Source organism: Entelurus aequoreus, linkage group LG06 (genome assembly GCF_033978785.1).
Source record: "Entelurus aequoreus isolate RoL-2023_Sb linkage group LG06, RoL_Eaeq_v1.1, whole genome shotgun sequence".
Taxonomy (NCBI): domain Eukaryota; kingdom Metazoa; phylum Chordata; class Actinopteri; order Syngnathiformes; family Syngnathidae; genus Entelurus; species Entelurus aequoreus.
The window spans coordinates 73901502-73920245 of record NC_084736.1 but is presented as its reverse complement, the minus strand read 5'-3'; the positions used below and the strand labels follow the sequence as shown (position 1 = coordinate 73920245).

At 36.1% G+C, this 18744-nt stretch overlaps 1 protein-coding gene across 1 annotated transcript in view; it reads right to left on the bottom strand.

The window, feature by feature from the left end:
* loxl2b (lysyl oxidase-like 2b) overlaps positions 1-13341 on the bottom strand; it is a 77809-nt gene extending 64468 nt beyond the window's left edge. The window contains exons 1-3 of the mRNA XM_062051508.1: positions 13241-13341; positions 5405-5743; positions 1193-1368 (exon numbers count right to left, since the gene is read on the bottom strand). Coding sequence (XP_061907492.1) covers positions 1193-1368; positions 5405-5732 — 504 coding nt within the window. The 5' untranslated portion in view covers positions 5733-5743; positions 13241-13341. The remainder of the gene's footprint in view (positions 1-1192; positions 1369-5404; positions 5744-13240) is intronic.
* Positions 13342-18744: the final 5403 nt, after the last annotated feature.

Sequence of the window (18744 nt, the reverse complement as noted above, 5' to 3'; positions counted from 1 at the left end):
AATGTCATCATCATTGCACACCAGTGTCTAAATGTCATCATCATTGCACACCAGAGTGTGTCTAAATGTCATCGTCATTGCACACCAGAGTGTGTCCACCGTGTCCAAATGATAGGACAATGTATTGGGCACTGGCAACCACATGCCTTTTATATTTAAAAAAAAACCTCTTGTGCAACCATGACCTTGAAATAATCAACCTGTTTGGTACGTTTACTCCTACATTGTTTGGTTCTAAGTGGACAAAACATCTGGCTGCAACAAATTCAGAAGTCACCAGGAACAAAAGTTCAAATACTACAGTTGCCTTTCAAGTAAGAACCCCTGAATCTGGTCCTGGCTCTGTTAGCTCAGTGTTCTCATAACATTGGAATGTGTCTTCATGGGGCCTGCACAGTGAACACAGAGATAAGATGGAGGATCATACTTCTGACCAGAGAGATAATAATACTTCTTGACCAGCCCAGAAATCCGCAGGCCCTTCAAATGTCCAGACAAAGAACTATGGCAGTGACGCTTGACAAATAGCAGTTAAACCTGCAGGCTACGTGGAAAGGACTGTTATTCAATCAGACTCTAGAGGCCTTTTTCAACCGCAGGAATCTTTACTTTTGACATTAACTACTATAGTTCCGGATAGTCGAACCTCGGATTCAGGAGGAACAGTGTGGTTTTCGTTCTGATCGTGGAACGGTAGACCAGCAACTAAAACCATTCAACAGTCTGTATTACGTTCTGAATATGTGTGCAAACTGGCACAGTTACATGTATTAGTCATATTGATGATTCCACAATTACATGTAATAATTTTAGAACTGCTAGATGACCTAACATACATTTACATTTAAAACACTTCTTGTGGTCTATATGACATGGAAAGAGGTTGTCTCTATAATTTAGTTTATACGGGGGCGCCCACAAGGATCAGATTAATAACAGTCTGGTACAATAATTACACATTTACAGCTAAACCTGTCTTAACATTGGGAAATTGCTGGGTGTGACACAAAGGTGATTATGTTAGTTACAAGAGACGGATCATTAAGATTCTAAAGCAGCTGATTTTAAACATAAACTTCTTGTAAATTTCAGAGTTTTGAACAGATGCAGTCAAATGATGTTTTTCTTATCAGCTTTCTGACTGTCCAAAATGTTCTGAAAAGCCTACAAATGAATTATGATCATGCTTTACCTCCACATGGTTGGGCAGGGTGTTGACAAATTTAAATCCAGGGATCCTCTTGTCGCTACACATCACACCCACGTCTTCACTGTGCTTGCAGTCAGAAACACCAATGCCATTGGAGGGACACAGTGACAAGGTCTTCTCTTTGCCCGTGCAGTGGAGATTGTCGAACCATATGGGTCCTGTTGGGCACAGGAGACATGGTTGAACAAGGACCTTTATTGTCATACCAGCACATACCATATTTAGCCCAATAAGTACCAAATTAACAATAGTATGTACAGTACAGGCCAAAGGTTTGGACACACCTTCTCCTCATTCAGTGCGTTTTCTTCAAGCACACCTGTGAAGTGAAACCCATTTCAGGTGACTACCTCTTGAAGCTCATGGAGAGAATGCCAAGAGTGTGCATGTGGTATGTGGTCAGGGAAATACCCCAAAAACTGAACAATTGGGAATAATGAACTAAAACTATCAATAGGAGAGTAACATTGGCCATTAAATGAGACTAAATCAATGAGAGTATCACTGACTGGGTCAGCCTCGTTTATATAGTGCAGGGGTCTTCAACTTCCATTGAAATAGGTCCAGAACACAAACCTACAAAATATGTGGGTTACACATTGCCCCTAGGCCGCACTTTGGAAATACCCCAGGTGAAAACCAGATCAGTTTAGGTGTTTATATTTGGCTTTGCGAGTGCTTATTTTTTGTGTCATCAGTTCAGACATCTACCATGAATTGATTAACGTGGACCCCGACTTAAACAAGTGGAAAAACTTATTCGGGTGTTACCATTTAGTGGTCAATTGTACGGAATATGTACTTCACTGTGCAGTCTACTAATACAAGTTTCAATCAATCAATCAAAGTTTGTATGTTTGGTCAAAAAAAGTTGTGCTTTGTGACATAATGGCATTGAAATGTTGTATTTATTATCATCTTTAAACATGAGACAAACTAAATGTGTGCTTCCAAAGGAAATCATGAACATAATATTTCCGCTGTCCACTGTCCATGTTCCTCTTCTTACGGAGCGTGGAATAATAAATACACGTTGTTTATCAGTCTTAGCGTTAATATTGTCCGAGTAGCCTCCTGTAAGTAACGTAGTTTCACACAGACAGTTGCTAAACTTTATTGCTGACCATAACACGCCAACAGCATCCCTCATGACACCGTTAGCACCAGCCGGTAGCCATAACAACAACACAGCACTTCCTCATTATGCACCAATGGCGGTTACTGCAAGTAAGGTTGCATTCATGCACCCCCGGAATTATGAGTACCAACATTACAATAAGGTCTCTATTTTCTGTATTGTTGCAATAATTATGACAATTTGGTTTGGCTTTTATTCATTGTTTTTGAATGTATTACTTAGTTAAGTAACACTTTAGTATGGGGAACATATTCTAAGTAACATAATTTAGAGTTATTTGGTTAGGGTTAGGGGTTAGGGTTGGGGTTAGGGTTAGAGTTGGGTTTAGGGTTAGGGTTAAAGTTAGGTTTAGGGTTAGAGTTAGGCATAAAGAAAAAGAGTTGGTTAGGGTTAGGGCTAGGGTTGGGGTTGGGGTTAGGGTTAAGGTTAGGGTTGGGGTTGGGTTTAGGGTTAGGGTTAGGCATAAAGAAAAAGAGTTTGTTAGGGTTGGGGCTAGGGTTGGGGTTGGGGTTAGGGTATAATAAGGCCATGCAGAATAAGGCATCAATAAGTACTTAATGACTAATTAAGAGCCAATATGTTACTAATTTGCATGTTAATAAGCAACTAACTAATGGTGAATATGTTCCCCATACTAAAGTGGTACCCTTAATTATTATTTAATTTATATAATTATTCGACATAGGGTAACATAATTATTCTAAGTAACAACGACTTAATTTAGAGTTATTTGGACACTAGGGGAACATATACTAAGTAGCAAAGACTTAATTTAGAGTTATTTGGTTAGGGTTGGGGTTAGGGTTAGGGTTAGAGCGTTGGGGTTAGGGTATGATAAGGCCATGCAGAATAAGGCATTAATAAGTACTTAATAATGACTAATTAAGAGCCAATATGTTACTAATTTGCATGTTAATAAGCAACTAACTAATGGTGAATATGTTCCCCATACTAAAGTGGTACCCTTAATTATTATTTAATTTATATAATTATTCGACATGGGGTAACATAATTATTCTAAGTAACAACGACTTAATTTAGAGTTATTTGGACACTAGGGGAACATATACTAAGTAGCAAAGACTTAATTTAGAGTTATTTGGTTAGGGTTGGGGTTAGGGTTAGGGTTAGAGCGTTAGGGTTAGCGTTGGGGTTAGGGTTAGGGTATAATAAGGCAATGCAGAATAAGGCATTAATAAGTACTTAATAATGACTAATTAAGAGCCAATGTGTTACTAATTTGCATGTTAATAAGCAACTAATTAATGGTGAATATGTTCCCCATACTAAAGTGGTACCCTTAATTATTATTTCATTTATATAATTATTCGACATAGGGTAACATAATTATTCTAAGTAACAACGACTTAATTTAGAGTTATTTGGACACTAGGGGAACATATACTAAGTAGCAAAGACTTAATTTAGAGTTATTTGGTTAGGGTTGGGGTTAGGGTTAGAGCGTTGGGGTTAGCGTTGGGGTTAGGGTATAATAAGGCCATGCAGAATAAGGCATTAATAAGTACTTAATAATGACTAATTAAGAGCCAATATGTTACTAATTTGCATGTTAATAAGCAACTAACTAATGGTGAATATGTTCCCCATACTAAAGTGGTACCCTTAATTATTATTTAATTTATATAATTATTCGACATGGGGTAACATAATTATTCTAAGTAACAACGACTTAATTTACAGTTATTTGGACACTAGGGGAACATATACTAAGTAGCAAAGACTTAATTTAGAGTTATTTGGTTAGGGTTGGGGTTAGGGTTAGAGCGTTGGGGTTAGCGTTGGGGTTAGGGTATAATAAGGCCATGCAGAATAAGGCATTAATAAGTACTTAATAATGACTAATTAAGAGCCAATATGTTACTAATTTGCATGTTAATAAGCAACTAACTAATGGTGAATATGTTCCCCATACTAAAGTGGTACCCTTAATTATTATTTAATTTATATAATTATTCGACATGGGTTAACATAATTATTCTAAGTAACCACGACTTAATTTAGAGTTATTTGGACACTAGGGGAACATATACTAAGTAGCAAAGACTTAATTTAGAGTTATTTGGTTAGGGTTGGGGTTTGGGTTAGGGTTAGAGCGTTAGGGTTAGCGTTGGGGTTAGGGTTAGGGTATAATAAGGCCATGCAGAATAAGGCATTAATAAGTACTTAATAATGACTAATTAAGAGCCAATGTGTTACTAGTTTGCATGTTAATAAGCAACTAATTAATGGTGAATATGTTCCCCATACTAAAGTGGTACCCTTAATTATTATTTAATTTATATAATTATTCGACATGGGGAACATATTCTAAGTAGCAAAGACTTAATTTAGAGTTATTTGGTTAGGGTTAGGGTTAGGGTTAGCGTTGGGTTTAGGGTATAATAAGGCCATGCAGAATAAGGCATTAATAAGTACTTAATAATGACTAATTAAGAGCCAATATGTTACTAATTTGCATGTTAATAAGCAACTAATTAATGGTGAATATGTTCCCCATACCAAAGTGGTACCCTTAGTTATTATTTAATTTATATAATCATTTGACAAATATTAGCATTTTCAAAAGTGCATTTTAAAAGATAAGAGTGCCAAATCGCTAAACGATGGCCATCTCTACTCTTGATTTAGCGCTCTTCTTGCTGCCGGCAGTTGTCCAATAAACAGCCAAAATGTTTAAATTGAAAAAAGGCCATTATAAAAAGGTCAACATTGTTCAACTTATTCTCAGTGGCTTAGTGATTAGAGTGTCCGCCCTGAGAGCGGTAGGTTGTGAGTCCGAGTCATACCAAAGACTATAAAAATGGGCACTCGGCATCAAGGGTTGGAATTGGGGTTAAATCACCAAAAATGATTCCTGGGCACGGCCACCGCTGCTGCTCACTGCTCCCCTCACCTCCCAGGGGGGTGAACAAGGGAATGGGTCAAATGCAGAGGACAAATTTCACCACACCTAGTGTGTGTGTGTGACAATCATTGGTACTTTAACTTTAATGGGGTTTTTCACAAACATATGAACCTATTTTGTGATCAAATACCTTCTCCTTTCCCGTATTTGGACGAGGGCGACCACGATACTGCTTCCACGTATCCCAGCTCTCGACACACCACCTGCGCGGCGTGGATGCTGAAGTCGTCATCGCAGACAGTTCCCCACTGGCTGTTGTAGAAGACCTCCACACGACCCTCGTTGTGCTTCCTCTTATCCCCGGCCAGTCGAAGCTGAATTCTGGGCGTGTCGGGTGCCAGCTGGGGGGCAGAGTACTGCTCCTGTGGCTCTGGGTAGCCCGGGTGCTCATACTGGCCAAGAACCGTCTTTAGTAGCACTAATAGACTGCAGCAGGTCAGGTACTGGATGGCCAGCATGTTGGTTAGATCTGGAAACAATGAGAAGAGCATACACTTAATATTTGCAGAACACAATGGTTTCATCAATAAATTGTTCATGGATCCCCTACCAACCAGAACATGATTCTGACCCCACAGACTGGTTACTGTATGAAGGTCCAAAATAATGATGTCATTCACCAATACGTTTGGTGAGAAAGAGCCTGTGAGTTTGCCCAACCAGTCTACATGTGCTTTGTGGACTTGGAAAAGGCATTCGACCGTGTCCCTCGGGAAGTCCTGTGGGGAGTGCTCAGAGAGTATGGGGTATCGGACTGTCTGATTGTGGCGGTCCGCTCCCTGTATGATCAGTGTCAGAGCTTGGTCCGCATTGCCGGCAGTAAGTCGGACACGTTTCCAGTGAGGGTTGGACTCCGCCAAGGCTGCCCTTTGTCACCGATTCTGTTCATAACTTTTATGGACAGAATTTCTAGGCGCAGTCAAGGCGTTGAGGGGATCCGGTTTGGTGGCTGCGGGATTAGGTCTCTGCTTTTTGCAGATGATGTGGTCCTGATGGCTTCATCTGGCCAGGATCTTCAGCTCTCACTGGATCGGTTCGCAGCCGAGTGTGAAGCGACTGGGATGAGAATCAGCACCTCCAAGTCCGAGTCCATGGTTCTTGCCCGGAAAAGGGTGGAGTGCCATCTCCGGGTTGGGGAGGAGATCTTGCCCCAAGTGGAGGAGTTCAAGTACCTCGGAGTCTTGTTCACGAGTGAGGGAAGAGTGGTTTGTGAGATCGACAGGCGGATCGGTGCGGCGTCTTCAGTAATGCGGGCGCTGTATCGATCCGTTGTGGTGAAGAAGGAGCTGAGCCGCAAGGCAAAGCTCTCAATTACCGGTCGATCTACGTTCCCATCCTCACCTATGGTCATGAGCTTTGGGTTATGACCGAAAGGACAAGATCACGGGTACAAGCGGCCGAAATGAGTTTCCTCCGCCGGGTGGCGGGTCTCTCCCTTAGAGATAGGGTGAGAAGCTCTGTCATCCGGGGGGAGCTCAAAGTAAAGCCGCTGCTCCTCCACATGGAGAGGAGCCAGTTGAGGTGGTTCGGGCATCTGGTCAGGATGCCACCCGAACGCCTCCCTAGGGAGGTGTTTAGGACACGTCCGACCGGTAGGAGGCCACGGGGAAGACCCAGGACACGTTGGGAAGACTATGTCTCCCGGCTGGCCTGGGAACGCCTCGGGATCCCCCGGGAAGAGCTAGACGAAGTGGCTGGGGAGAGGGAAGTCTGGGCTTCCCTGCTTAGGCTGCTGCCCCCACGACCCGACCTCGGATAAGCGGAAGAAGATGGGTGGATGGATGGATGGAGAAAGAGCCTCACATCTGTCTTGTGAAGCAAGAAGTTATCAGTATCAGCTCGAAAAAAAATAACATCAACATTAACTATACAATTCGATATTGAGGTTTTAATTAGTGTGACAACGTAACTGCAAGGTTTTTTTCCCCTGCTGTCACCTGCATTTGAGTAAATTGTCTGAATTGTTGAGTGTCACGACGGGGGGGGGGGGGGGGGTCGCAGCTTACTGCGGGGTTTGTTCCCCCGGGATGCAGACGGACCACTCTGGACAAGGCGTGCAGGTAAGAACATGATTTAATCTTCAAAACTAAACACGTACCAAAAACACAAAACAAGCAGAAGGAAAAGTGTGCCGATCACACGGGTTGCGTGTAGCAAACAATGAAGCTAGACTGAGCGTGGCGAGCAAGGTGAATAAATAGCTCTCTGATTAGTGGTTGACAGCGGCTGAGCGTGCCGACCACTAACCAGAGGCAGGTGAACCCAATGAATCCCCATGGAAACTAAAACAAACCCAGAGGCGCACAAACAGGAAGTCAGGGAGTCCAAAACTAACAGAACATAACAAAACATGATCCGGGCCACGGATCAGGACATCGAGTTTGTTGGTCTCTCGCTTCAAACATGGAGAAAGACTTCTCAACTCCGTGCACGGCTCTCAGGACCCGAGAGAGTTTATTAACTGAACGCAGCGAGCCCCTCTTTTCAGTCATTCCCAATCTTTTGTGTCGGTGGGCGAAAAGCAGGGGCGGCAGCTTGACACACACACGGGAAGCATGGACAGACATCCTCCCTAGTCGCCGTTCGCTAGTGAGAAGTGCTGCAGAGCAACAAAAATATGTAGATGTAGATATATAACATGTAGATACTAGCGCTGCAACAACCAATCGATTAAAATCGATTATAAAAATAGTTGGCGATCAATTTAGTCATCGATTCGTTGGATCTATGCTATGCGCATGCGAAGAGGCAATCTTTTTTTTTTTTTTTTTTTTTTTATAAACCTTTATTTATAAACTGCAACATGTACAAACAGCTGGGAAACAATAATCCAAATAAGTATGGTGCCAGTATGCTGGTTTTTTTTCAATAAAATAATGGAAAGGATAGAAATGTAGTTTGTCTCTTTTATCCGATTATTAAGCGATTAATCGAAGTAATAATCGACAGATTAATCGATTATCAAATTAATCGTTAGTTGCAGCCCTAGTAGATACATAACATGTAGATACGTAGACACGCACACAGCTGCTTGGATTGATGCCAAATATTAGCGGAGTTAAGACCGCTCATTAATTTTCCTGAGGGAACTCTCCTGAAGGAATCAATGAAGTACTATCTATCTATCTATCTATCTATCTATCTATCTATCTATCTATCTATCTATCTATCTATCTATCTATCTATCTATCTATCTATCTATCTATCTATCTATCTATCTATCTATCTATCTATCTATCTATCCAGCTATCTATCTGTCTGTCTATACAACATCAACTATTGCAAGTAAAATGACTGAATTTTGTAACAAATTGCTACAATTTGTGTTTTATCTTTAACAAAAGTGTGTTTTACCTGCTACATGGCTTATATGTGTACATTAATCCATGGTTTTGTTTTAGTACTTACTAGGGGTGTGGGAAAAAATCGATTCGAATTCGAATCGCGATTCTCACGTTGTGCGATTCAGAATCGATTCTCATTTTTGAAAAATCTATATATTTTTTTTAGATTTTTTTTTTTTTTTAATTTTTTTAATTTTTAAATTAATCAATCCAACAAAACAATACACAGCAATACCATAACAATGCAATCCAATTCCAAAACCAAACCCGACCCAGCAACACTCAGAACTGCAATAAACAGAGCAATTGAGAGGAGACACAAACACGACACAGAACAATCCAAAAGGAGTGAAACAAAAATGAATATTATCAACAACAGTATCAATATTAGTTACAATTTCAACATAGCAGTGATTAAAAATCCCTCATTGACATTATCATTAGACATTTATAAAAATAAAAATTAAAGAACAATAGTGTCACACTCTCATCGCATCTCATAAGCTTGACAACACACTGTGTCCAATATTTTCACAAAGATAAAATAAGTCATATTTTTGGTTCATTTAATAGTTAAAACAAATGTACATTATTGCAATCAGTTGATAAAACATTGTCCTTTACAATTATAAAAGCTTTTTACAAAAATCTACTACTCTGCTTGCTTGTCAGCAGACTGGGGTAGATCCTGCTGAAATCCTATGTGTTGAATGAATAGAGAATTGTTTTGAATCGAGAAAAAATTGTTTTTGAATTGAGAATCGAGAATCGTGTTGAATTGAAAAAAAAAAATCGATTTTGAATCGAATCGTAACCGCAAGAATCGATATTGAATCGTATCGTGGGACACCCAAAGACTCGCAGCCCTAGTACTTACTAATTATTGTATTTTTCTTAAAGCACAGACCAGGAGTGGCAACCATAAATCATGAATAATTGAATATAATGTAAATAAAGTTTTTTTAATTATATTCTAACTAGAGATGTCCGATAATATCGGTCTGCCGATATTATCGGCCGATAAATGCGTTAAAATGTAATATAGGAAATTATCGGTATCGGTTTTTTTATTATCAGTATCGGGTTTTTTTGTTTGTTTGTTTTTTGTTTTTTTTTATTAAATCAACATAAAAAACACAAGATACACTTACAATTAGTGCACCAACCCAAAAAACCTCCCTCCCCCATTTGCACTCATTCACACAAAAGGGTTGTTTCTTTCTGTTATTAATATTCTGGTTCCTACATTATATATCAATATATATCAATACAGTCTGCAAGGGATACAGTCCGTAAGCACACATGATTGTGCGTGCTGCTGGTCCACTAATAATACTAACCTTTAACAGTTAATTTTACAAATTTTCATTAATTACTAGTTTCTATGTAACTGTTTTTATATTGTTTTACTTTCTTTTTTATTCAAGAAAATGTTTTTAATTTATTTATCTTATTTTATTTGATCCATTTTTTTAAAAAAGTACCTTATCTTCACCATACCTGGTTGTCCAAATTAGGCATAATAATGTGTTAATTCCACGACTGTATATATCGGTTGATATCGGTATCGGTTGATATCGGTATCGGTAATTAAAGAGTTGGACAATATCGGCATATCGGATATCGGCAAAAAGCCATTATCGGACATCCCTAATTCTAACCTAATCCTTGATTATGGCAGACTATATGTAATATGGAAAATTGTAAATTGTTCTTGGAGTGCCATTTAATTTATAACTTAAACTATCTAAAAAAGGTTATTTGAGTGCAATAGGAAACTTATGTTGCAATGCAACATATGCAAGATTTTCTGTTAAAATAAAGCCAAAAATTAACATGTTTTCATAGTTCCCTTTATTTTGAAAAGTATTGCAAAGTATCAAAAAACATTTTGGTATTGGTACCAAATAATTGGTATGGGGACAACGCTAATGTCTACCATATTATATGGATAATCCGCTGACGTCACAAATGGGGTGAATTAAAGACGGCCCATGAGGGGGAAGTAGGAAGGAAGGCAAGATTGTTTTATAAACATCTCCGCATTGCCTCCACAGTTTGATCGAACATTTTTGGGACTTACCGTATTTTTCGGACTATAAGTCGCAGTTTTTTTCATAGTTTGGCCGGGGGTGCGACTTATACTCAGGAGCGACTTATGTGTGAAATGATTAACACATTACCGTAAAATATCAAATAATATTATTTAGCTCATTCACGTAAGAGACTAGACGTATAAGATTTCATGGGATTTAGCGATTAGGAGTGACAGATTGTTTGGTAAACGTATAGCATGTTCTATATGTTATAGTTATTTGAATGACTCTTACCATAATATGTTACGTTAACATACCAGGCACGTTCTCAGTTGGTTATTTATGCCTCATATAACGTACACTTATTCAGCCTGTTGTTCACTATTCTTTATTTATTTTAAATTGCATTTTCAAATGTCTATTCTTGGTGTTGGCTTTTATCAAATAAATTTCCCCCAAAAATGCGACTTATACTCCAGTGCGACTTATATATGTTTTTTTCCCTTTATTATGCATTTTCGGCAGGTGCGACTTATACTCCGAAAATACGGTATGCAGATCTCAAATATACAACAGCAGGTATTGATAGGTAGTGAAAGTTGACTTTGCATCCATAATTGTATGCAAAATGTATTGATATGATAAATATCAATACTAAACAGACTTCTGACAGGGCTCCAGCTCCTCTTAACCCCGCAGTGACTTTTAAACATAGTTTTAAACCACGTCTTTTTAAAGTAAAAACATAAGTTAAATGCATTGTGTTGATACAGTAAAATACAACTTTTTCCAACAATTACTTTCAATAAAAATGATCTAAAGCTTCCTCAATCCTCTCCCATTGGTGTGTTCAACATCAGACAACAATGCAGACGCTCTCTCAAGTTCCAAGCACTGATTGCACAACTTCATCTTATTTGGATGCACATGCAAGTTAATGTGCAACTTTTCAATATGTCATTCATTGAAAAAGTTAAGAACAGTAAACGCCAGCCAGCAGATGCGTGGCTGTTTGGCGTTACATCAAGTATTGCATCATCACTCAGATGTTTACAAGTAAAAGTACACGGCCGTCGCTTCACATTCAACACACGTCACTTTGTCAAAAGTTTTCCAATAACACGTAAAGTATCATTCTGAATGTACTTATATACTAAAGTATCATGCTGCATGTACTTACTGTATGTATTAAAGTATCATGTTGCATGTACTTATATATTAAAGTATCATGCTGCATGTACTTATGTACTAAAGTATCATGCTGCATGTACTTACTGTATGTATTAAAGTATCATGCTGCATGTACTTATATATTAAAGTGTCATGCCCCGCGACCCCGAAGGGAATAAGCGGTAGAAAATGGATGGATGGATGGATGGATGGATGGATGCTGAATGTACTTATATATTAAAGTCTCATGCTGCATGTACTTATATAATAAAGTATCATGCTGAATGGACTTATATATTAAAGTCTCATGCTGCATGTACTTATATAATAAAGTATCATGCTGAATGGACTTATATATTAAAGTCTCATGCTGAATGTACTTATATATTAAAGTCTCATGCTGCATGTACTTATATATTAAAGTATCATGCTGAATGGACTTATATAATAAATAAGTCTCATGCTGAATGTACTTATATATTAAAGTCTCATGCTGAATGTACTTATATATTAAAGTCTCATGCTGAATGTACTTATATATTAAAGTCTCATGCTGCATGTACTTATATAATAAAGTATCATGCTGAATGGACTTTTATATTAAAGTCTCATGCTGCATGTACTTATATATTAAAGTGTCATGCTGCATGTACTTATATATTAAAGTCTCGCGTTGCATGTACTTATATATTAAAGTCTCATGCTGAATGTACTTATATAATAAAGTCTCATGCTGAATGTACTTATATAATAAAGTATCATGCTGCATGTACTTATATAATAAAGTATCATGCTGCATGTACTTATATATTAAAGTCTCATGCTGCATGTACTTATATATTAAAGTCTCATGCTACATGTACTTATATAATAAAGTATCATGCTGAATGGGCTTTTATATTAAAGTCTCATGCTGCATGTACTTATATATTAAATTCTCATGCTGCATGTACTTATATATTAAAGTCTCATGCTGAATGGACTTATATATTAAAGTCTCATGCTGCATATACTTATATAATAAAGTATCATGCTGAATGTACTTATATATTAAAGTCTCATGCTGCATGTACTTATATAATAAAGTATCATGCTGAATGGACTTATATATTAAAGTCTCATGCTGCATGTACTTATATATTAAAGTCTCATGCTGAATGTACTTATATATTAAAGTCTCATGCTGCATGTACTTATATATTAAAGTATCATGCTGAATGGACTTATATAATAAATAAGTGTCATGCTGAATGTATTTATATATTAAAGTCTCATGCTGAATGTACTTATATACTAAAAGTCTCATGCTGCATGTACTTATATAATAAAGTATCATGCTGAATGTACTTATATATTAAAGTCTCATGCTGCATGTACTTATATATTAAAGTCTCACGCATATTTCAAGGGTCTTACTTTGCTTGTCGCTGGCGGCGCCGAGCAGGCTGCTGTGGTGACCAAAGTGTGAACAAAAGTCGTCCGCAGCGTCTTTTCACTTTTTCGCAACACTTTTCCTCATGCTGAATGTACTTATATATTAAAGTCTCATGCTGCATGTACTTATATAATAAAGTATCATGCTGAATGGACTTTTATATTAAAGTCTCATGCTGCATGTACTTATATATTAAAGTCTCATGCTGCATGTACTTATATATTAAAGTATCATGCTGAATGTACTTATATATTAAAGTCTCATGCTGAATGTACTTATACTCTATATTCATGTCTCATGCTGAATGTACTTATATATTAAAGTCTCATGCTGAATGTACTTATATATTAAAGTCTCATGCTGCATGTACTTATATATTAAAGTCTCATGCTGCATGTACTTATATAATAAAGTATCATGCTGAATGGACTTTTATATTAAAGTCTCATGCTGCATGTACTTATATATTAAAGTCTCATGCTGCATGTACTTATATATTAAAGTATCGCGTTGCATGTACTTATATATTAAAGTCTCATGCTGAATGTACTTATATAATAAAGTATCATGCTGCATGTACTTATATAATAAAGTATCATGCTGCATGTACTTATATATTAAAGTCTCATGCTGCATGTACTTATATATTAAAGTCTCATGCTGCATGTACTTATATATTAAAGTCTCATGCTACATGTACTTATATAATAAAGTATCATGCTGAATGGGCTTTTATATTAAAGTCTCATGCTGCATGTACTTATATATTAAAGTCTCATGCTGCATGTACTTATATATTAAAGTCTCATGCTGAATGGACTTATATATTAAAGTCTCATGCTGCATGTACTTATATAATAAAGTATCATGCTGAATGTACTTATATACTAAAGTCTCATGCTGTATGTACTTATATAATAAAGTATCATGCTGAATGGACTTATATATTAAAGTCTCATGCTGAATGTACTTATATATTAAAGTCTCATGCTGCATGTACTTATATATTAAAGTATCATGCTGAATGGACTTATATAATAAATAAGTGTCATGCTGAATGTATTTATATATTAAAGTCTCATGCTGAATGTACTTATATATTAAAGTCTCATGCTGAATGTACTTATATATTAAAAGTCTCATGCTGCATGTACTTATATAATAAAGTATCATGCTGCATGTACTTATATATTAAAGTCTCATGCTGCATGTACTTATATAATAAAGTATCATGCTGAATGTACTTATATATTAAAGTCTCATGCTGCATGTACTTATATAATAAAGTATCATGCTGAATGGACTTATTTATTAAAGTCTCATGCTGAATGTACTTATATTTTAAAGTCTCATGCTGCATGTACTTATATATTAAAGTATCATGCTGAATGGACTTATATAATAAATAAGTCTCATGCTGAATGTACTTATATATTAAAGTATCATGCTGAATGTACTTATATATTAAAGTCTCATGCTGCATGTACTTATATATTAAAGTCTCATGCTGAATGTACTTATATATTAAAGTATCATGCTGAATGCACTTGTATATTAAAGTCTCATGCTGAATGTAATTATATATTAAAGTCTCATGCTGCATGTACCTATATATTAAAGTCTCATGCTGAATGTACTTATATATTAAAGTCTCATGCTGAATGTACTTATACTCTATATTCATGTCTCATGCTGAATGTACTTATATATTAAAGTCTCATGCTGAATGTACTTATGTATTAAAGTCTCATGCTGAATGTACTTATATATTAAAGTCTCATGCTGAATGTACTTATGTATTAAAGTCTCATGCTGAATGTACTTATATATTAAAGTCTCATGCTGAATGTACTTATGTATTAAAGTCTCATGCTGAATGTACTTATATATTAAAGTCTCATGCTGAATGTACTTATACTCTATATTCATGTCTCATGCTGAATGTACTTATATATTAAAGTCTCATGCTGAATGTACTTATATATTAAAGTCTCATGCTGAATGTACTTATGTATTAAAGTCTCATGCTGAATGTACTTATATATTAAAGTCTCACGCTGAATGTACTCATATATTAAAGTCTCATGCTGAACGTACTTATATATACAAGGCTCATGCTGCATGTACTTATATATTAAAGACTCATGCTGAATGTACTTATATATTAAGTCTCATGCTGCATGTACTTATATATTAAAGACTCATGCTGAATGTACTTATATATTAAGTCTCATGCTGCATGTACTTATATATTAAAGTATCATGCTGAATGTACTTATATATTAAAGTCTCATGCTGCATGTACTTATATATTAAAGACTCATGCTGAATGTACTTATATATTAAGTCTCATGCTGCATGTACTTATATATTAAAGTATCATGCTGAATGTACTTATATATTAAAAGTCTCATGCTGCATGTACTTATATAATAAAGTATCCTGCTGCATGTACTTATATATTAAAGTCTCATGCTGCATGTACTTATATAATAAAGTATCATGCTGAATGTAATTATATATTAAAGTCTCATGCTGAATGTACTTATATATTAAAGTCTCATGCTGCATGTACTTATATAATAAAGTATCATGCTGAATGTACTTATATATTAAAGTCTCATGCTGCATGTACTTATATAATACAGTATCATGCTGAATGTACTTATATATTAAAGTCTCATGCTGCATGTACTTATATAATAAAGTATCATGCTGAATGTACTTATATATTAAAGTCTCATGCTGCATGTACTTATATAATAAAGTATCATGCTGAATGTACTTATATATTAAAGTCTCATGCTGCATGTACTTATATAATAAAGTATCATGCTGCATGTACTTATATATTAAAGTCTCATGCTGCATGTACTTATATATTAAAGTCTCATGCTGCATGTACTTATATATTAAAGTCTCATGCTGCATGTACTTATATATTAAAGTCTCACGCATATTTCAAGGGTCTTACTTTGCTTGTCGCTGGCGGCGCCGAGCAGGCTGCTGTGGTGACCAAAGTGTGAACAAAAGTCGTCCGCACTGTCTTTTCACTTTTTCTCAACACTTTTCCTCTCTTCGTCAGCATCTGTTCGGTCCCTCCACGCCCGCCTTTACGATGACGTCACTGGGTGCCGCGACGTGGTCACACGCACGGAGATGATCGCTGAAGAACCCGACCGTTCCCTGAAGGCAGCAGTGGTGCTTTCAAAGGCTGTCGGAACTGAACAGAAACGCAATGGTGGCGAACGAATGTTTTTCATTTTGCAACACATAATCAGACGTGAGCTAACAAATAACAGGAATAGTATATTGTAAATATGTGGTCGTTAACTGAGGAAAACATCAAAGGAAAATAAATCTTATTGTGAGAAATTGACCCGCGTGTTTATACGAGCCAGTACGGTATGTTGGTTTAATAGCAACAAATGAACTTTATAAGGACAAACAATAACTGTTGTGTACTTAAACAGATCCAACTCTTTACTCTGCTGCCACCTTGTGGATGGCAGCATAAACACCGAGAAAATGGTGCCATACAACAGTGATTCTTGAACTGTGGTACATGTACAGCTACATGTACATGTACATCTAGTGGTACATGTACATCTAGTGGTACACCAAATAATCTTTTGATAAAAATACAGTGTTTTATCTTCTTATATTCAAACAGTTTTACTGTGAAAACTGTGTAATTCTTAAATAAAAGCTCTGCCTTGTTTTTAATGGATACTTATGCCTACCACACTACTGTATTTTAATGTTGTCATTATGGTGGTACTTAATGGATACTTAGGTCTACTACACTAAGGTATTTTAATGTTGTCATTATGGTGGTACTTAATGAATACTTAGGTCGACTACACTACTGTATTTTAATGTTGTCATTATGGTGGTACTTAATGAATACTTAGGTCTACTATACTACTGTATTTTAATGTTGTCATTATGGTGGTACTTAATGAATACTTAGGTCTACTACACTACTGTATTTAATGTTGTCATTATGGTGGTACTTAATGAATACTTAGGTCTACTACTCTACTGTATTTAATGTTGTCATTGTGGTGGTACTTAATGAATACTTAGGTCTACTACTCTACTGTATTTAATGTTGTCATTGTGGTGGTACTTAATGAATACTTAGGTCTACTACCCTACTGTATTTTAATGTTGTCATTGTGGTGGTATTTAATGAATACTTAGGTCTACTACACTACTGTATTTTAATGTTGTCATTATGGTGGTACTTAATGAATACTTAGGTCTACTACACTACTGTATTTTAATGTTGTCATTATGGTGGTTCTTAATGAATACTTAGGTTTACTACAGTACTGTATTTAATGTTGTCATTATGGTGGTACTTAATGAATACTTAGGTCTACTACTCTACTGTATTTAATGTTGTCATTGTGGTGGTACTTAATGAATACTTAGGTCTACTACTCTACTGTATTTAATGTTGTCATTGTGGTTGTACTTAATGAATACTTAGGTCTACTACTCTACTGTATTTAATGTTGTCATTGTGGTGGTACTTAATGAATACTTAGGTCTACTACTCTACTGTATTTAATGTTGTCATTGTGGTGGTACTTAATGAATACTTAGGTCTACTATACTACTGTATTTTAATGTTGTCATTATGGTGGTACTTAATGAATACATAGGTCTACTACTCTACTGTATTTAATGTTGTCATTGTGGTGGTACTTAATGAATACTTAGGTCTACTACACTACTGTATTTTAATGTTGTCATTATGGTGGTACTTAATGAATACTTAGGTCTACTACTCTACTGTATTTAATGTTGTCATTGTGGTGGTACTTAATGAATACTTAGGTCTACTACTCTACTGTATTTAATGTTGTCATTGTGGTGGTACTTAATGAATACTTAGGTCTACTACACTACTGTATTTTAATGTTGTCATTATGGTGGTACTTAATGAATACTTAGGTCTACTACTCTACTGTATTTAATGTTGTCATTGTGGTGGTACTTAATGAATACTTAGGTCTACTATACTACTGTATTTTAATGTTGTCATTATGGTGGTACTTAATGAATACTTAGGTCTACTACACTACTGTATTTTAATGTTGTCATTATGGTGGTACTTAATGAATACTTAGGTCTACTACACTACTGTATTTTAATGTTGTCATTATGGTGGTACTTAATGAATACTTAGGTCTACTACACTACTATATTTTAATGTTGTCATTATGGTGGTTCTTAATGAATACTTAGGTCTACTACACTACTGTATTTTAATGTTGTCATTATGGTGGTACTTAATGAATACTTAGGTCTACTACACTACTGTATTTTAATGTTGTCATTATGGTGGTACTTAATGAATACTTAGGTCTACTACACTACTGTATTTTAATGTTGTCATTATGGTGGTACTTGTAGAGCAATTTTTTTTCTGAGGTGGTACTTAGTGGGAAAAAAAAGTCTGAGAAACCACTAA